The sequence below is a fragment of the Vespa crabro genome, chromosome 9, assembly GCF_910589235.1.
Source record: "Vespa crabro chromosome 9, iyVesCrab1.2, whole genome shotgun sequence".
In the NCBI taxonomy this organism is placed as follows: Eukaryota; Metazoa; Arthropoda; class Insecta; order Hymenoptera; family Vespidae; genus Vespa; species Vespa crabro.
This window is the reverse complement of record NC_060963.1, coordinates 2,877,438-2,896,670: the sequence shown is the minus strand read 5'-3', so window position 1 is coordinate 2,896,670 and position 19,233 is coordinate 2,877,438. Positions and strand designations below refer to the sequence as shown.

At 31.7% G+C, this 19,233-nt stretch overlaps 2 protein-coding genes across 5 annotated transcripts; one reads left to right on the top strand and one right to left on the bottom strand.

The window, feature by feature from the left end:
* Positions 1–965: 965 nt before the first annotated feature.
* On the top strand, positions 966–16,043 carry LOC124427056 (SCY1-like protein 2). 4 transcript variants are annotated; one of them, XM_046969505.1, is made up of 19 exons: positions 995–1,079; positions 1,233–1,313; positions 3,738–3,946; positions 5,186–5,320; positions 6,558–6,755; positions 7,474–7,600; positions 7,679–7,762; positions 7,826–7,971; positions 8,160–8,290; positions 8,382–8,496; positions 8,577–8,722; positions 8,915–9,068; positions 9,156–9,396; positions 9,615–9,783; positions 9,903–10,084; positions 10,167–10,223; positions 10,297–10,535; positions 10,651–10,904; positions 11,633–16,043. In XM_046969505.1, the coding sequence occupies exons 3-18, from the start codon at positions 3,794–3,796 to the stop codon at positions 10,888–10,890; spliced, it is 2,517 nt and encodes an 838-aa protein (XP_046825461.1). In that variant the 5' UTR covers positions 995–1,079; positions 1,233–1,313; positions 3,738–3,793; the 3' UTR covers positions 10,891–10,904; positions 11,633–16,043. The 4 variants fall into 4 exon arrangements, with proteins under 4 accessions (XP_046825464.1, XP_046825463.1, XP_046825461.1 ...); XM_046969507.1 differs by having other exon boundaries at positions 968–1,313; positions 10,651–10,791; XM_046969506.1 differs by lacking the exons at positions 995–1,079; positions 1,233–1,313 and adding an exon at positions 2,651–3,249.
* Positions 15,968–19,116, bottom strand: LOC124427058 (triokinase/FMN cyclase-like). Its single transcript, XM_046969509.1, has 10 exons — positions 18,633–19,116; positions 18,414–18,576; positions 17,993–18,346; positions 17,724–17,900; positions 17,397–17,638; positions 17,251–17,292; positions 16,967–17,179; positions 16,769–16,891; positions 16,426–16,698; positions 15,968–16,286 (listed from the first exon to the last, which is right to left on the bottom strand). The coding sequence occupies exons 1-10, from the start codon at positions 18,768–18,770 to the stop codon at positions 16,185–16,187; spliced, it is 1,827 nt and encodes a 608-aa protein (XP_046825465.1). The 5' UTR covers positions 18,771–19,116; the 3' UTR covers positions 15,968–16,184.
* Positions 19,117–19,233: the final 117 nt, after the last annotated feature.

Below are 19,233 nucleotides of genomic sequence, written 5' to 3'. Positions count from 1 at the left end.
AAGATATCTAGTATTCCCTTGGCAGTCATTCATTCATCTATATACGTATATACGTATTAAAAGAATCGCGTAGGCGTAGATAGAAAAAAAAGAAAAGGAAAGATAGAAAGAGTGAGAGAGAGAGAGAGAAAAAGAGATACGGTATGGTGGACGAGGGAGGTATGCCCGGGGGAAGTGTCCTGCGCGTCTTCTTTACAGGGAATTACGTACCTTATTGCTTTTAAATTTACGCGTAGCGAGTACCATTAAAGATAAAATTCATGTTTCCCTCGACAGAAAAAACTAATCTCTTTTCCTGAAATCTCTTGGTAAAAGGAATAAAAGTAATTTAAAAAATCAAAATCAATTTGGATATTTTTTTTAAAAAAGAAACGAATAAAAATGAATTAATAGGAACACGAGGACGTTCGATTTGTCAGCCGATTGCCGAGAACGTGTGAGCTCGTTGAAATCAATGGCCTTGACCTATATGAGAGAAGGATGCTCAAGGCCGATGTACATGGTCTGAGCGTTGAACGGGAGACGATATGACTGACTGGGGATGGAAAAAAAGGAATTGATAAAGGGGATTAAATTGAGGTGTTTTTAGGAAGATCAGTAGACGACGGGTAAGAAGAAGATATGCGAGTAAGGGCGTACGAGTAAAATGTGTATCGATGAGAGGGAAAACGTCGCGAGAGAAGCAGTGGAGAGTCAGGAGGTGAGACGAGGCGAGGCCAGGCCAGGCCAGGTCAAATTCTATCCTCTGACCTCATATCCCCTAGCAGCCGCAGCTACCTGCAGCCCAGACCTATAATTTCCAGGCAGAGGCCTACACACCCTGGCCGGAGCCGGCCCGGAGCCGATCCGTACCTAACTATATATTCTTACTAACACAGCGAGGCATTAGGCGCTTGCGCACCTTCCTTTATACAAGAGAGGATTCAAAGTGGGCTGAGAGAGAGAGAGAGAGAGAGAGAGAGAGAGAGAGAGAGAGAGAGGGAGAGAAAGAGAGGGTGCTCCTGTTATCCTGTAAACAGGATCTTTCCTTCAGCCTTCCAGTCTCGCGACGGACGTCGATCGTCCTGCTGGAATATCTCGTGCGTTTAATTTATCAATACGAAACACTCTCAAGTTCAAGTTGCTTCGTGAATATTAGTTCAAATACGTCATCGTTTTCTAAAAGATAAATCAGTATATTTGATTATATATATATATATATATATATTTTTTTTTTTTTCTTTTTTTCTTAGAACTTTGCCTTTAGTGCGTTACGTCTTGACCGGCGTCAATTCGTTTACAGTATATACTCAGCACGGAACTCTCGGCAACAGGTGAGATGATATTTTTTGATTTGCGATTTATGAATCGATGACTCCTTCCTTTTCTTTTTATTTTATTATCTATTTTTAACATATTCGATAACAGAACAGCTCTTCCTTCCTTACGTTACGTTTAATCGACCAAAAGATATCAGATATCAAGATTTACGAGGCTGAATTGCTAAACTATAGCACACGGTTCGTTTCGTTTGGTTGATGAAATGAAATTTGTTGTTAACAAAATTAAGAGTCAAGTTCTCCATTATATCTATATAGATCCTCGGATTCGCCCATCCATCTTGTTATTTAATCGTAAGATGGATTTTATTTATTCTTCTCAATTTTTTTTTTTTAATCTTCAAAAAATAACTCTTTTCATTGTTTCTTTATTTGAACTAGTCTAGCTTGACGATTTTTCGTTTCTTTCCTTTTTACCTTTGACTTTTTTCCTTTTTCATTTTTTGTTTTCTTTTTCTTTTTCTTTTTTTGTTCCGTATTATATGTCCCTTTTGCAGAAATTTAATTAAAAATTTATTCGGCCATGCACGAGACTTTCGGTATTTCAATTCAACAATCACCTTCTGTTCTTTCTTCAAAAGTACAAGAGAATTCAGTCTATTCTCTTGATATTGTCAAAGAACAAGTTAATTCCATTAACTTCGTAGAAGGCTCTTTTCTTTTTTGAACGTAACAAATGAATATGATAAGGCGTTATTTTCTTTCTCTTTTTGTTTTTTTATATAATCGTGAAATTTCAATTAAATATATTTCGCAGGATAGGAGGGAGATGGTGGGGGAGTGGGGACGGGGGGGGAGGGAGAGAGAGGAAAGGGAAAAGAAAAAATAACGAAGGTGCAACAAAACAAAAAGTAAAGTTTTGATTGCTATCGTAAATAGAAGTAGAGTGCAGTGTGTCATGTGAATGAATGTATTAATAGATGAAACGTGAGATCCTTTCAATGTTCGCCAACACGTGTCATCAATATATCGTGCAATAATTCGAAGAGAAACACAATTATCGTTGAAACTTATTTCGAATAACTCGATGTGTAACTTTGATTACAATGTTTGTTCCGTATAATTTTCCTGTTTACAAATTTATCGAAAATATGTTCATACATTAATAAATATATATCAAATTGCGCGATATAAGATTTCATTCGAAAAGTCAGACAAAGTCATGTCTGATCGATTCGTGATACGATCTACTGGAATTAATAGCAAATGATAGAGAGTGATCGGTTTTATTGTAAGGAAAAATAAAAGAGAAAAAAAATTTTTCTTTCTTTTTTCTTTTTTCTTTCTTTTTTTTTTTTTTTTCTTTTATTTTTATTGATTATTCTCAATCGTGAGATTATATTCGAGATCATAAAAGATTCAGAATTTTGTTTTTGCGAAGAGAAAAATTATGATCGATCGAGAAAAAGTAATGAAAGTCGTTTGTTTTGGTCTTTTGTATGTACGATTGTAGGTGTCGTCGATATTAAAGGAAAGAAGGATGGATGGATGGATGAATGGATGGATGGATGGATGGATGGATGGTTGGTTAGTTGGATGGAAGAAAGGAAGGAAGGAAGGAAGGAAGGAAGGAAGAAGAGTCGATTCGATGAGGAAATGCATCCATCGAGAATCATATTTCCTGAACGGAAAGCATTATATCTTACATTCTACGATGACTTGCCTTGCATTCCTTTGCTTTATCATTTTTAATACCACCATAAAATGATCTTGCGTTTTATTAGGAACGACGAAATATATTATAACGCGATTAAATTCACCGGTAGAATGTTTATTCACTATTTTAGCATAGCTTTTCACAGGAACGTATAGGCGAGGTGTCATAGATATTTGTGAGATTAAGCCTGTGCGTTGGATTGATGGCTTTAAAAACAAATTTAAGTGAGATCTAGCTCGACGATATGGAAACGAAAAGAGTGCTACTTGAAAGGTAAACCGATGGGTAATCGTGTACGATCGATTTTACAGTGGTACTACTTGCTTCTCTCACGTCTGCCAGTCTTTTTCTATTGCTCTTTTTCTTTTCTTCTTTATTTTTCTCTGTCTCTATCTCTCCCTGTCTATTTTTCTTTTTCACTGTCTCTTACGTTCGCATGTTACCTTACAGATTCTTTCTAGTATTTACTCAATGCTCCCTGGAACCTGTTTTCTTTGCCATTTCCCATTCTGATGCGTGACCAATATCGCCTACAATTTCTAATTTATTTACCTACAGAAAGATCTTATCTCATTTATTATTATTTTATCTTTCTCTTCTACCTTACTGAATATCTGTTTCGTTAGATCCAAAAAAAAAAGAAAAGAAAAGAAAAGAAAAGAAAAAAGAAAAAACAGAAAAAAGAAAGAAAGAAGAAGAAATATTCATTCCGAACGACGAAACGTCATAAAATATATTATTTGTTGTGTTTCATTCGGTAGACAGTACGAAATAGCTCTGTTTCGCTGGATTGGATGAGATCTATTAAAGATACATCATGTTTGCAAAGTCTAAGAGCAGCAGTTCGTCCTCCAATTTTCAATTAGCAAATCCAATAAGAAATTTCTGCGAAATTCGGAAGCAAACAGCTACCGCGGGACCGGAACATGTTTGGCGTATCTACGATGCTTACAGTAAAGAGGACGGGAAGGTAATTTGTTTAATTGTTTTTCAAATTATAAGGAAAAAACGAAATAAAAAAAAAAAAAAAACAGAAAGAAAGAAAGAAAAAAGTATGACAATTAATATAAATTATTGTGACTTATGATTTATCGATATTAATATCGTATCGTGTTGAGATATGTGAAAATGTCGAGAGGATGTTTTCCTTGTTATGTTATTTCTAGTTAGACGATTGTTATCCTAATGCTTATAGTTCGTAAACTGAGTTAACGATTATACGATCGTTTCAAGTATGAGAAGAGAGTACCGGTTTACTATTTTCCTTTTATCCGTATTACTTAGATACTCGAAGGGAATTGAAGCGGAACGGCAAATATTTACGTATTATCGCAACATTCGCTCTTTTCGCAAGAGTCGTTTTCCTAGTGGTCTGTTGCGTTGGAATAATGACACGGGTCAAATAAAATCGATTAACACTACGAGAAAGAGAAAGAGAAAGAGAAAGAAAAGAACAAAAAAGAAAAATGATGACTGACGAATGAAAAGGAATTGCGTTCCTTTGCGTTATACGATATAATATATCCTATTTATATATATACATATATATATATATATATATATATATATATATATATAAAATGATGTTTCTTAGGGCTAATTCTTTTTTCGTCTTTTCTTCTTCATCAAGCGTGTCCTCGTTACGTATACACCAGTATTACCTTGGACTGGTGTAAGAGAGTAACTTATCAAGGCACGGTAAAGATAGACAACTTGATCTTAACTATATAATGGAACACGAACGTGTTCAGCCCTTCTCTTATGCATCACGTTTCAAAGTCTCTCTCTCTCTCTCTCTCTCTCTCTCTTTATCTATCTATCTCTATCTTTCTCTCTCTCTCTATCTCTTTCTCTCTCTCTCTCTCTCTCTCTCTCTCTCTCTCTCTCTCTCTTTTTCTTTTTCTTTCTCGTGTGATCTGATCGATTAGAAAAAACGTCTGATATAAGTATTGACTACTATCCATTATTCTTATCTGTCGTTGAAATACGAAATTTCGATTATTTCACTCATGAGTAAATGGATCTCGTCGAATTTTAATACAACGTTATCTCCATTCTTCGAATTAATTGGAGTAATCATATTATTCCAATCTCGACTTCTTTTATTTCTTATATATTAAAGATAATAATTCGTGAGATTGAAATTGTGAGATCATGAAATTAATTGAAAGGGAAAGATGAAATAAAAGAAGGAATCATTCATTCGTAGGAAGTTTCTGTATTTCTCTTCGACAAACGTTCGGTGGAAAAACTTCATAAACCAAAACGCAAGGAAACTGTTACGGAAATATTACGGAATGGAGCTAAGGAAATGCAACGCTTTATCCATCCAAAGATATTGCAGGTATGGTACAGAGTATATACATTTTATATATACATTTATATATATACATTTATATATATATATATATATATATATATATATATATATATATATAAATTTATATGACACCTGTCGATGTAAGTTAAAAGGAAAAGATATTTGCTTCAAGAAAATTCAATTTACTTATCGTGCTTAAGGAAATCTTAAAAGGTAATGTAAATATCCCATAAAACTGAGGAATTAGATTGATCAAACGTTTTAAATCATAAGTTCGATTAATTTCAAAGACTTAAAGATTTATTTAAACGTAAATATATTTCCGATCGTTCAACTATAATGAAGATGGACAGTTTTGCGTCCATTGTTTTTTCTCTTTTTATATTTTTTTCTTTTGTTTTCTTTTTCTTTTCTTTTTTTTTTCTTTTTTTTTCATTTTTGAAAAATAATAAATTTAACTCGAGGTTATCCCTCGTTCTACTTTACAAGAATCCTCCCCAAGATTTATAATTTTTCCGCTTGGAAAATTTAATATCATCTGCAATTCTGCATAAAATATTGAGAACTTAATTACATATATGTTTATACCCCAGGGGAGCGAGTCGAATTTTGATCCGCTAGATAAAAGGGACCATCCCTTTTGTATTATACAGAACAATCTGATATATCAGACAACACCCCTATTTTATATATATATATATATATACATACACACACACACACACACACACACACACACATATATATATGCATATATTTAGATACTATATTGCTTCATTATAAAATCTTAACACATTTCCCGTCAAGTCATTTTTGAGTGATACTCATTTTTAGACTAGACGTTTTTGATATATGTATGATATATAGACTTTGATGAATGTATTAGAAAATGATTTATTTTGTGGTTTCTTTAGGTGGAATTGAAATTTGATTTATTAATAATAAAACTAATATCTATAATTTGATATGATCTTATTCCTCTACTTGATTTCTTGTGATTTGATTTTTTTTATTCTTTTGTAAATTGAAAATATTTTCTAATGATATCAATTGATCTATTAACGAGACAAGAATGTCATTTGTTCTGATAAAAATTCAATATATGTACATATATAGAAAATAATATACGTATTGAAAATATTTTGAAATCCTTTTTAATGATCTTCGTATGAATTTTGTAGTTACCTTTCCGTTGAAATTCTCTAGAAATTGATTCGTCGAATAAAAGATTTAATTGTTAGATATTATTTTCTTATTATAGGTATATAAAGTCGAAGAATGTCCTGAAACATTAGCCTTCGCCTCGGAACCGGTCTTAGCTAGTCTTGCAAATGTCTTAGCTTATGAAGAGCAACAAGAACTTATCAATAAACAAAATACATTGTCACAAAGCCATCGTCCAGTTTATATAAAAGAATATGAATTATTGGATATTGAAATTAAATATGGTTTATTACAGGTAAGATTAATATGTTTAAAAGATATAGTTTTTAATTGACCATTTAGATACATATTTATGATAGACGTAATCTTTATGTAGTATGTAGTATATATATAACGTACATAAACGTGTAATGTATATATCTACATGTATGCGAGTTATATAAGAGAAAAATGGCTTATATTTTATCTCATATTATAACGTCGTTTAAAGATTGCATCAGAGTTTGTTCGTTCGAGCTTTAAAGCGCGTTCCATCACTGGAAAATTGCGGTATTTTATGAAATACGTGAGATACGAACGAAGAGAAAGAATTTTTCAATTACTATATTCGTAACGGAAGGTAATTAATTTTCCAGGATAAAAGAAGAAAAAAAAATAAAAAACGAATTTGTAATTTCGCTCCGATAACGGGAACGTTTTATCGGATTTGCAAATATATCTATATATCATATTTTATTTATTTATTTATTTTTCTTTTTTTTCTTCTTCTTCTTTCTCGGTACTTCAGATAACGTTTATGCGAAAATAATATATGTACAAGTTGAGAATATAGAATGCAATAAATACGCAGTCAAAATTAATTTCAGTCAAATCGTATCATCATAAATTATCGTCTGTTAAATAATATGCCGATGAAAATGATATAAAATATATTATATATTTTTATTCAATATAGCATAACTTCATGCAATCGCGTAAGAGTAAATATTTAATAATTATATCTCGTTTTACAGATTACCGAAGCTTTACTATTTCTGCATACCAATTCTCATACCAAAATTCTTCACAGAAACGTTTGTCCGAGTAATATTATAATAACGAAAAGGGGAACGTGGAAGCTCGCCGGATTCGAATTTATAGGTAAGCGTGCAGTATCAAACTCGAGATCTTTTTTTTTTTATTTTCATTTGTTCAATCAATTTATTCGATATTACATAGAGGTGGTCAATGAGGTACCATTTACTATACAACCATGGACAAGTAGAATGTCAAAAATGGCCCAACCAAATTTGGATTACTTAGGTAAGAAAATAATTAGATCGATTGACGATCTCCTACATGTATGTCCTCGTACGTTTTTTATAGCACCGGAAATCCAACAAAAAAAATTAGGAAGCTTTAGTAGCGACATGTATAGTCTTGGAATGACAATATGTGCTATCTTCAATCGAGGCAGACCCTTGATTCAAGCCAATCACAATTGTTCCGAGTACATGAAGCAATTAGAAAATGTAAGTTATTAATGCATCCTTCAATTTAATGTGATGTAATTATGTATCGTTCTATCCCGTTTATATATCAAAATATTAACGAAATCAAAATTTATTTATTTATTTTTTCTTTTTTTTTGTTTCTTTTTTTTTTGTTTCTTTTTTTTTTTTTTTTTTTCATTTAATCGGTACTTCTTACATATATGTAGCTCGATGATCGGGTCGGCATTATTCTACCATCGGTCGCGCTTCCTCTGAGAGAAGCAGTTTCAAGACTTCTTCAAAAGGATATTGATCTAAGGCCTACCGCTCAAGTTTTATCGATGATCAAATATTTCCGGTTGGTAAAAAATAATTTCTTTGGAAAATCTATAAATAGAAAATTATATATGGAAAAGAGAAAAATATAAAATGATATATTCATGATACAGGGATCCGCTCGTGCACGCCCTTCAATTTCTGGATGTGAGCAAGTTAAAGGACTTGATGCAAAAGGAACATTTTTATAGGACGACCCTGAAGGAATTGTTGCCGTATATACCGAAGGTAGAAAAGACGATCTACATAAAAGACGACCGTATGATTCCGTCGGCTCGCGTTGTCACATGCACCACTTTAATACGCAGAAACTATTGTATCAACACATTTGGTGGTATCTCCAAGCTGAGCTGCAGACCCAGGAAGTCTTATCGGCGGTCCTGCAGCCGATCTTATACATCATTGAAATGAGTACTAAAGAAGAATACGAGAATATAATCTTTCCCACCTTGAGGTAAATCATTCTTAGAGGGTTAAGAATTGAAAAGCTTTCTCTTTTCGTCGCAGATAATCTGTCGAGCTTTATATATGTATATATATGTATATATATATATATATATACATAACAGCTCTCTTTCAAATAATTTTTATTCTTATCTAAAAGATTAATAGCCTCTTTCTTTCTTATCGCTTTGCTTGTTCTCAGACCGCTCTTCTCGAATCGAAAATCGATTAATGGTACTGTAACGTTGTTAGAAAATTTGCATGTAATATTGGAGAAGACACCCGAACAGTACATAGATTCGGAGGTTTTACAGATGTTATATACGAGTTTTGAGAATTCTACGATGCAAGTGCAGGTAAAATAACTTAATATATATATATTATCTGTTAAATCGTACTCGTATGAAAATACGAAAGAAAACGTTTTTGCATATTTTCCTTAGACGGCCGCTTACATAGCAGTAACCAATGTGACGGAATATCTCAATGACGAAGCTATAAGAAATATAATATTACCAAAGTTACTTCAGGCCTTCGACAATGGTACCGTCGACGAACGTAAATTGATGAAAGTAGTTTACTGTATATTAAATCGACTCGAGAAACAAAAGATCATAGACTACGTGTTACCCCTTCTGTGCAAGGTTAAACTACAAGAACCCGAAATCGTCGTTCGGGTTGTAAGTAAGTGAAGCCGCTCTTTTTCTCGAAAATGAAATAATAAATAAGTAAATAACAAGTAAAAATAAAAATTTGCTTCTAATGCTTCGCGCTTCTATGCTTTCTGAGCTTTCTCAATGCAATTACGTAGAATTCGTTCGGAAAGTAAGACGGATTATTTCGTTAAAATCATTTAACTTCGATCATCCACGTTAGTATGTATCATCCATTCTGACTTGTAGATATTTACAAATTGATGCTCACCGATAAGAATTACGGTCTCTCCGTCAATTGGATGGCAACTCGAGCGATGCCCTCGTTACTTCCACAAACTGTCAATCCAGGATTAAATTTGGAACAATTCATGTCACTTTTCCAAGTACTTCAAGAAATGTTGAATCACATAGAGAGGTAAACTTCTTCTTCTTTTTTTTTTCTTTTGCTCTATTTTTCGTTTCTTTTTTCTTTTTTCTCTTTTTTTTTTTTGTCACAATATCATAGACCAATCGATTGATATCCATATTTTTTAGGAATCAAAGAAATAAGCTCACTCTAGACAATCTCTCTTTACCGAGTCCGGAACGTTATCGGCCTTTCCGACATCAGCATAGTACGGACAACATGCACGTACCACCATTCAACATCCCGAATTTAAGGATCGATCAACGAAAGACTTCGTCCGCCGAAGATATGGCGAGAAAGAATAGCATGAGTAAGAAATATGAAAACTTTTCGAAGTAATTATTTTGTTGAAAAATATCTTTGAAAATTATCTTCTCGATCTTTACGATTAGCTGAACCGGATAGGACGGCCTCAGCCGAAAATATGGCGCGGAAAAATTCAATGTTCAGTACGTAATATTAACTATCGATAAGAAAATATTGATAAGATTAATCTTAACGATGGTCCTTTCTCATTTTTAGACGCTTTTGGAGGATGGTTCACATCAACGATGAACGATAGCAATTTCTTAAAAGTACATAACGCCTTCACGAGTAGACGTCTTTCGGATAATACTTTAATGACACCTAAAATACGCGTTGCACCATCTTGCGCCAGCTCTCCAGGTGGAACACCTGGTGGTGGTTTACCCGTACGTCGACATTCAAGTATAGGGCCTCAAGAACGACGTGGATCGAACATTAATCTTTCACCGCCCACGGTAACACGATATTTTGTATCTTTTAGAATCGTTAAACTTATTAAATATAGGCGATAATAAATATCATTAATTATGAGGTAAGAAAATAACGTTCGTTCATTTTTCATATGCGCAGGGAGGCGGAATGCCAATAACAAGTAGTAGCGTGCCATATCTTCTCAGTTCGAGTATGAATAGTGTTCGAGGATCAAGACGTCCCTCGGTATCATCGACGTCATCCCAACAAGGACTTCTTCAACAGGTTGGATCCAGCATGGTAAGACAACTACCCCCCATCTGCCTCAACCTCAATGGACCACCACCACCACCAACACTCTCTCCATCACTCCAGCTACCGGGACAACATTCCCACTGACCCTTGGTTACAGTGTAAGGATACTCACTATGCTTCCTCTTACCTACATGCCAGCACCAAAGATCGTGTCTGCATCTCGCTTGCTCTATCGCACGGTACTTCGATATTTCCCCGGGAAAGATCTTCGATATCGATGATCTGTCTTCGACGATTGAACGTCTTCGTAAATAAATAACGAACAATTAAATATAAATAATATTTCTGCTATAGCTGGTAACGTTTACGCTTCTGTGTTATTGCTAATTGTAAGTAACGCTATTCTTGCTGAGCGCTATTGCTGGTTATGGCTGCTCCTGTTGCCGCTGCCATCGGCGATGTCACTGCAATTCTTTGCTGAGAACGGACAGACACGTGATAATCTTCTTCTTTTTCTTATTACTTCTTATTTTCTTATTTTCTTCCTTCTATCTTTCTTTCTATCTGATTATTAATTTTATATTCCTCTTCACTTCTTTCAGACGTACTTCCTTCCTCTCCAATCCACTTGCCTCTCTATCGCCCAGGCGCATGAATTCTTTTATGATAATTCGATTTAAAAATAACAGTCAATTATATTAGCTTGTAAATATAGCTGGCTTAAATATGATCAAGTATACAAGCAATATGAATTTAACGTTCAAGACAAAATATTATCAAAAAGAAAAAATATACTTTCTATTCTCAACTTGTTTAGAATCTTATTTAGTGCTTATCAAGTATTTCTCATACAAATTAAACCATTAGATTCTTTGATATGTTACAGTATCAGTTCTTCAATAGACAAACCGACGCATGAAGCGTGCAAGCAGAAAGAAAGGAGAGATAGAGGAACGTCGAATGCTAATTTGTACCTAAAAAATAGAAGAATATTCATCTTTCTGGGGAATTTAGAGAAAGTACAAGACAACCATGCGAAATGCAAAAGTAAATTGCCTTTTCTAATATTATCAAGAATCTGGTACGATCGGAACAAGGTAGGTTGTACAAATTCGAGCATCGCTAAGAGAAAGTATTCGATGTCACGATGATATGAGAATAGGAATTCACAAATTCGACTTCATTTCGAGGATTGATCTTTCTTTAAATTTCTTCGAAAAATTTTCTTCTTCAAAGTAGCTACAATTCTCAACGATAATATACAATATATATATATATATATATATATATATATATATATATATATATATATATATATATATTGTATACCGTATGTCGCTCATGAATGAAATACGTCTCAGCGAGAAGAGTGGTTGCTTTCAATGGGTGAACTCTCTTCTTCCTTCTTCGAATAAATACGAGTTTATGAATCTCTTTCTTTCTCTTTAAATGTTTCATCGTGTAATAACAGGACGTGTGTCGGTCTTCAATGGATCAGCTGATAAATCCTCTATTAAATGTATACATGTATACACGTGTCTACATGTGTATAATAATTAAATCCTCGTGCACGTGCTCATTAGTAATCGACATTTAATCAGGTCATTAATTTTCGATTAATTCGTTTTTCATTCTCTTGTTTCAAATCACTTCGATATTTTATAATTAAGTACTTTCAGACAAAATAATGATTATTCGTAATTATAAACTCTTTGCCCCTATAGACAGATTGCACTTATCACATATATGGTTATATATTGTCTATAATCAGGGACTTAAAAAATCTTTCTTACCGATAGATGATAATCGCGAGCTATGTTATCGACATAGTATAAAGTGATATCTGTTTTCAGGCGTAATACGAAACCATGAAGAAATTTAATATTCATGATTATCAAATAATTTACGAAGTGATGCGAAGCTTTCACATATATACAAATATTTAAAATGATTGAATAATGAATCTCATTATTAATACTTATATATTCATTCTGTTATATTTCTAGTATTCATATTTACATATCTTCGGCCTCGTTCGTAAAGAGAGAAGCTAATATTTTTCTCCTTAATATAGGGCCTATTGCTGTTATTAAATGGGAAAACGCGTGATTGCGCGATACCCTTGTCAATTGTCGCATTACACAATCATTAATAGTTAAGGTAGTTTTTGTATCCGTGTAAGATATACATACATATATACATACATACATACATACATACATATATATCGCGCGGGCGTTCGCGCGCCTCTCGGTGACGGATAGCATCCGGAAGAAAGCGCGATGTTAAAAAATAAAGTTAAAAATACGATCTGATTCTTTTCCAATATACGGCCAACGATCGGAAAAAGACAGACAGACAGATGGACAGACAGACAAACAGACAGAGAGAGAGAGAGAGAGAGAGAGAGAGAAAAGAGAAAAATAAAATAAACCACGTGTTCCTATGTACAACGCGCGCAAATAAATTTTCATTTTGCGCTCCGGTAAGATATACTTCGCCTAGATATTTTTTCTCGCTTGTAATGAAAAATATATGTAGGGACAGTCTTACACAATTACATATTCACATATATACATGTACGATGTACGATGTCGATCATCGAAAGATTTTCGAATTTTATCTGACGTTTCCAATCTTTCACAGAGTTTATAGAAAATAAAACAGGTAATGTAGATCATTATACTGATATATATACATATGTATGTATATATATATATATATATATCAGATGAATTGTATCATTTGTTAAGCATCGTTTCGTGCATCGAATAATATCGATTCTCGCAGTTTGACGACCTCCTTATGAACGAAACGATAATGATCAAACGATTTATATATCCGTGCTCGTCTATGTACATGACTTTCGAATATTTGTTAAATTTCTTATCTGCCGTCCGATTTCTTATGATTCGAGAGTAATTCTATCCTTTTACCCTGGACGAGCGCGAAATTGTAATGCACGGAATCGTAAAAGCACGCAAGTATGATAAGCTATCTACACAAATATTAGGCCATATATCCTATGAAGTTAAAGGAGTGGTACATCTATTGTATTGTACGTATATATGTATGCGTCTATACATGTTCCTAAGACGATCATACAAAGTTAAGTGTCCTTAATGTTAAGCAAAACCGGTTGAACGATCCAGACGGAATCATATATTGAGAGAACAAATCGTATATATTGGTGATTATTTCCATAAAATCGCGCGCGAATGTCCGCATTTACTTTATCGCAATTATATTTGTATGTGTGTATATATATATATATATATATCTATATATATATATATATATATATAGATAGATATGTATGCATTAATATGTACTTATGTATATATGTATATTTATATATCTATATATACATACATATGTATACATGTATCACGGACAATCATGGACAATCATCTTTCAAACCACGGTAATAAAAGTGCGTGAGAAACGATCGATTTAATGTTTTACGCTCTATATATAATGATATGTGTATATTGATCTCAATGATCATTGATTTGTCTCATCGTGCAAGTATGTAAATCCGATCGTTCTTGTATAAGATAAACCCCATCGATTGGTATTACGCACAATGTATGAAGTATAGAGATTTCTTACATTCGTGACGTTATATAAATATCTTTAACTATAAACATTGAACCGATTTAGTCTTGATATCTAATCGAAAGTCTCTCCATATTTTAGAAATATTTATTTCTTTATAATAGGCAATACTGACGACATTATTGGAATACCTCTTTCTGATCCTTGCGTGTGCGTACTTTGTATTAAAAATAATTTTTCTCTCTCTCTATATATATATACATATATAATATATGTGTGTGTATATGTATATACATATAAATATATATATATATATATATATATATATATATATATGCACACATATATATTTAGAATCTATGTGGTAATACAAATACGGAGTCGAGTAAAATACTTCCCTTTTCTTTATATTCTTCAAAGAAAAGATAAAAATATATTGACTAAATGAACATTCCAAGTATGGCCATAACAAAAGTGTTATTAAAATAAAAACTTTCTCTCTCTCTCTCTCTCTCTTCTATTATTTCATTAATAATATATAATAGTATTTTACACGACTACGTGATATATTTGACAAAAATTTATCGCGGTATGCTTCAATCGTACTCTTGGCTATATCGTACGCTCGTAACCGTGATTTTGTCATTAAAAACGGTAATCATCCTTTTTAGAATCTTTGTTGATTGTTAATGGATAAGATAAGTAAAACGTAATTGCAATCCGATTTAAAGTAACAATAATAATGATAACAATAATGTGATTATTAAGTGTCTACTATGTTATATTCAATAATGATCATTTGGACGTAATTATATAAAGGATGTTTCTATTAAAAATTGACACAAAATGAAGATTAATAAGGTTCAATGAAGAAGATATAAACAATAACTCGTCCTCAGATACATATCCAAAATTAGGAAAATTTATTTAGGCAATGAAGAATAAAAGAGAAAATTACATTTTTCCATTTTAAAAATTAAAATATGTTTATCCCCGAAAAAAATGAAAATATTATATTAATTAACGATGATTTATCTGATTAAAGTAATGCCATATGTGAGAAAAATCGTATCTAGATTTATGAATACAGAATTATTAGAAATTTTGCTCAAAATAACACTAAAATCCATATAATTCGATCATAATATAAAAGGGACATGAGAGTTAAAAAAAAAAAATATATATATATATATATTACACATTTTCTTGATATAATTGGTATTTTTTCTATCATTGATTATATACATGTTATGTACACGCGAGAAGTGGAAAATTTGATGTATTGTATCTGTATAGTGCCTATAGTGATTGTCAATGAAGAAAGTTGAAAATGTATAAATTTTAAAATCAGAGAACAAGATGAATATCGAAAGTTTTCCAAAATCTCAACCGATCCCAAGAAATCTAAATTATAACATATATAGATATACGTGCTTGTTCATCTCTCATATTCATTAATTTTAATGATATATTCATTAAAAGAGAGATATTCCCAAAGATTATGCAATTGTACACGTAGATAATCATTACACCGAGTAATAGATACTCGTTGAATCCCTTTTAAAAATTATGTGTTCAAAAGGAGTTTATTCTACATGAAATTGTTAGTTTAAGTCGAAGTACAATCAAAGGATCTGTTTTCAAATTGTGGCCCTTATGACAATTACAATATTCTATATGTCTATTTCATGTATCCATTTTTAAAAATATAATAAAACACCCGTTATGTCAATGATAAATTGAATATGCATGTGTTGGTATGTATAAGCGGGTAAGTATATATGACATGTTTTGTTTTATAAAATCTACGAATAATTAATTTTAATTTATAAAATTTTTCATAAACATTATAAATAAGATTCCGACTAAAATGTCATTTTTCATAATTCACACTGACAAACTAATTTTAATTTTACACCTTCGTATGCAGCTCTCATCCATATGCCAATTGCGTGTGCTCCAGGATCAGGATATTTAAATTTCTACGAGAAATTAAATTGCATGAATATCCTCCGATAATTTTACATAGTTGTAAAAACGTGTAAAAAAAAAAAAGAAAGGTTAATAAATAACAAAACAATATTCAGGAAGATGTTATTATAAAAAAAGAAAATTAGATACTTTGAATTTCATTAAGCTAGTTTTACGGACACACGTATATATTGTTTGAATAGCACATTTTTCTGCAGCCTTAACAGCTTCTCCAAACGCTTGAATAGGATGCATTTTGGCATCTAATGCATTAGATAACATATTTTGTGCACTCATTAAAGGATCTAGCATTGTTCTATCTCCAAATGATACTTTTCCAAATTCTGATATCACTTTATTTCCTGCAATCAATGCGTTCAACCATGTACGAGGTATTACCTGATCGTTTGTTTCAGCAAAAACCTGTAATTATTTATAAACGCGTTATAATAAGTAATTATTTATAACAAGATAAGTCTGATTTGACTTTTACCTTAGCAATAGCATGAAAAAATAAGGAATACAATCCTCCTTGCAATCCACCCATTTCTTTTTCTATAATACAACTAATATTTGTAAAAGTGACAAAAGGATTTGTACTGTTTATTTTATTCTCCTGAAAAATAAGGCACTTTTAGTTATAACAATGATGTATAAAAACAATATCTTAAAATTTTACACCATATATTACTTTGATTGCAGTTTTTATGGCATTTGCTCCTCGAGCGAGTGTAGTACCACAATCACCATCACCGCATTCTTTATCCATTATATTCAATTGTTCTGCACAAACTATCAATGCTTCACATGCAAAAGATATAATAATTAAAAGCACTTGTCCAGTTCTATTATCTATCATAGCTCCTTTGGCCTCTATAGAAGGTAAACTATCATTGCAATATTCCTACAAAATTTGTTCAGTTTTATTGATTCAAAAATTCAAAAATTTTAGTAAAATGCAATTGTTTTATTTACCCTGCAATATTTAGTTGGAACAACTGTTTCTGAGTCATGAGTCTAAAAAAAATATAATATTTTATATGAGACATGTCGTTCGTTTAGTTTAGCTACAAACATACCTTTACTACATTTTATTTGTAACATTATAATAATAAACTAACTTGTTCAAATCCAACCATTTCAGCAGTCAATACTTTTGGCCAAGCAGGTGCTAATGTTAGACTATCAAGATATTTAATTAGATTGGAATCAACAGAAAGATTCAGTAATGAGACTTGAAAGCCATAAGAATCCAATGATGTCATTAAATGACCTGTATATACTCTTTGCACTAATAAATCCAAGACCTTTAATTGTTTAAGAACTTCAAGTGTAAATATATTACATTCTATCTGGTTGGTACCTAAGAAACAAAAATTATTCATTATTATATTTTGCTTTAAGAATCATAAAGACTATTACACTGTTTACATTAGCATTAAATATACCTCCAAGATTGTTTACTATAACAGCTACACTATGGCCAACAGGAAACCTTCTGACATTTGTTGTTTCGTCTGAGTTCTGGGATGATACTACCAGTTTATGTACTATAAGAGTAACAATATCCTCAATGGATGTTGCATTTACTTGACAAATACCTGATTCACCATTAATACCATATCCTATTCATTGTTCAAAATATAATAATATAATGTATCATAAGAAACATTATGTGAACATTTTTTTTCCAATAATTTATAAAATTAATATAAACCTATCTCCATCTTTGCAACACTGCTGTTTCGTGAACATAAATTGTCTTTATAAGAGAAAGATATTTTCATGCCTATGCTAATAGTTGCAATTTCTTCATTATTTATGATTCTATTGCATACATTACAAATAGTTTCTAAATTTTCCCCATTTTCTGCCATTGCACCAGCTATTTTATTAATAAATAATATACCGGCTAAACCTCGTTTTTCTATACTTTTTTCGTCAGCTTCTAAGCAGACATCATCTCCAACAATTATCATTTTTACATATATCCCCATACTTTCTGCGCGTAATTTGGCTAATCCAAAATTTATACGATATCCAGGATAACTTTGAACTATCAACAGCACACCTACAAGGACAAGAAAATAATAAAGAAATGATATGTGATTTAATAAATTACAATACAAATTTAATACCTGGAGAATGATTGGTGCCAATTTCATCAATTACTCTTAATATAGAATTTACTGGTGGTGCTGATGAAATATCTCCACAAATTGCAGCAGTCAACATACCAGGACCTACAAAGCCTGTATGAGCCGGTTCATTACCACTTCCTCCGCCAGATATTAATTTAACCTGATAAGAGCCAGATATTAATTTAACGATTTATGGAGAAATTAATATTTACATACTTTATCAGTCATATTAGAGTAATCTCTTCGTAAGATAGCTTTACAATCTTCCAAAAGAACTAAGCCATGATGTATTAGTGCAATACTAATAAGATTGGTCTCAGTTGCCTGATCAAGATCATTCCATAAATGTTGCATTTTATGATAATAAACAATAAATTACAAAAATATTAATCTTCTATCGTATTTTACACATATGTTCGTATTCATATATATCCAATTTATTATCACTTAAAAACCAGAAAATTTTTATAGACACTATATATATATATACATAAATGTATTTTAGGTTAGGAAAATTGAATGATATATCATACAAATAAATAATAAAAAAAAATTTTTATTATTTAAGTCTCAGTGATCTGTGAATATCAATATAATAATGGATAAAATAAATAATAAGGCAATATTAATATTGTTTTTTTCACTTTGTTCTATTCTTCGAGTTGTATTTTTGTAAACGATAGATCGATTATCGTACAATACTCGATTACTTAATATAGATATGTATTCAAATGTATTAAAATGAAGAATTTCAATGAATCGGTAATCAACTTTAAAAAAAAAAAAAAAAATGAAAGTTAGAAATTAAAAAATAAAA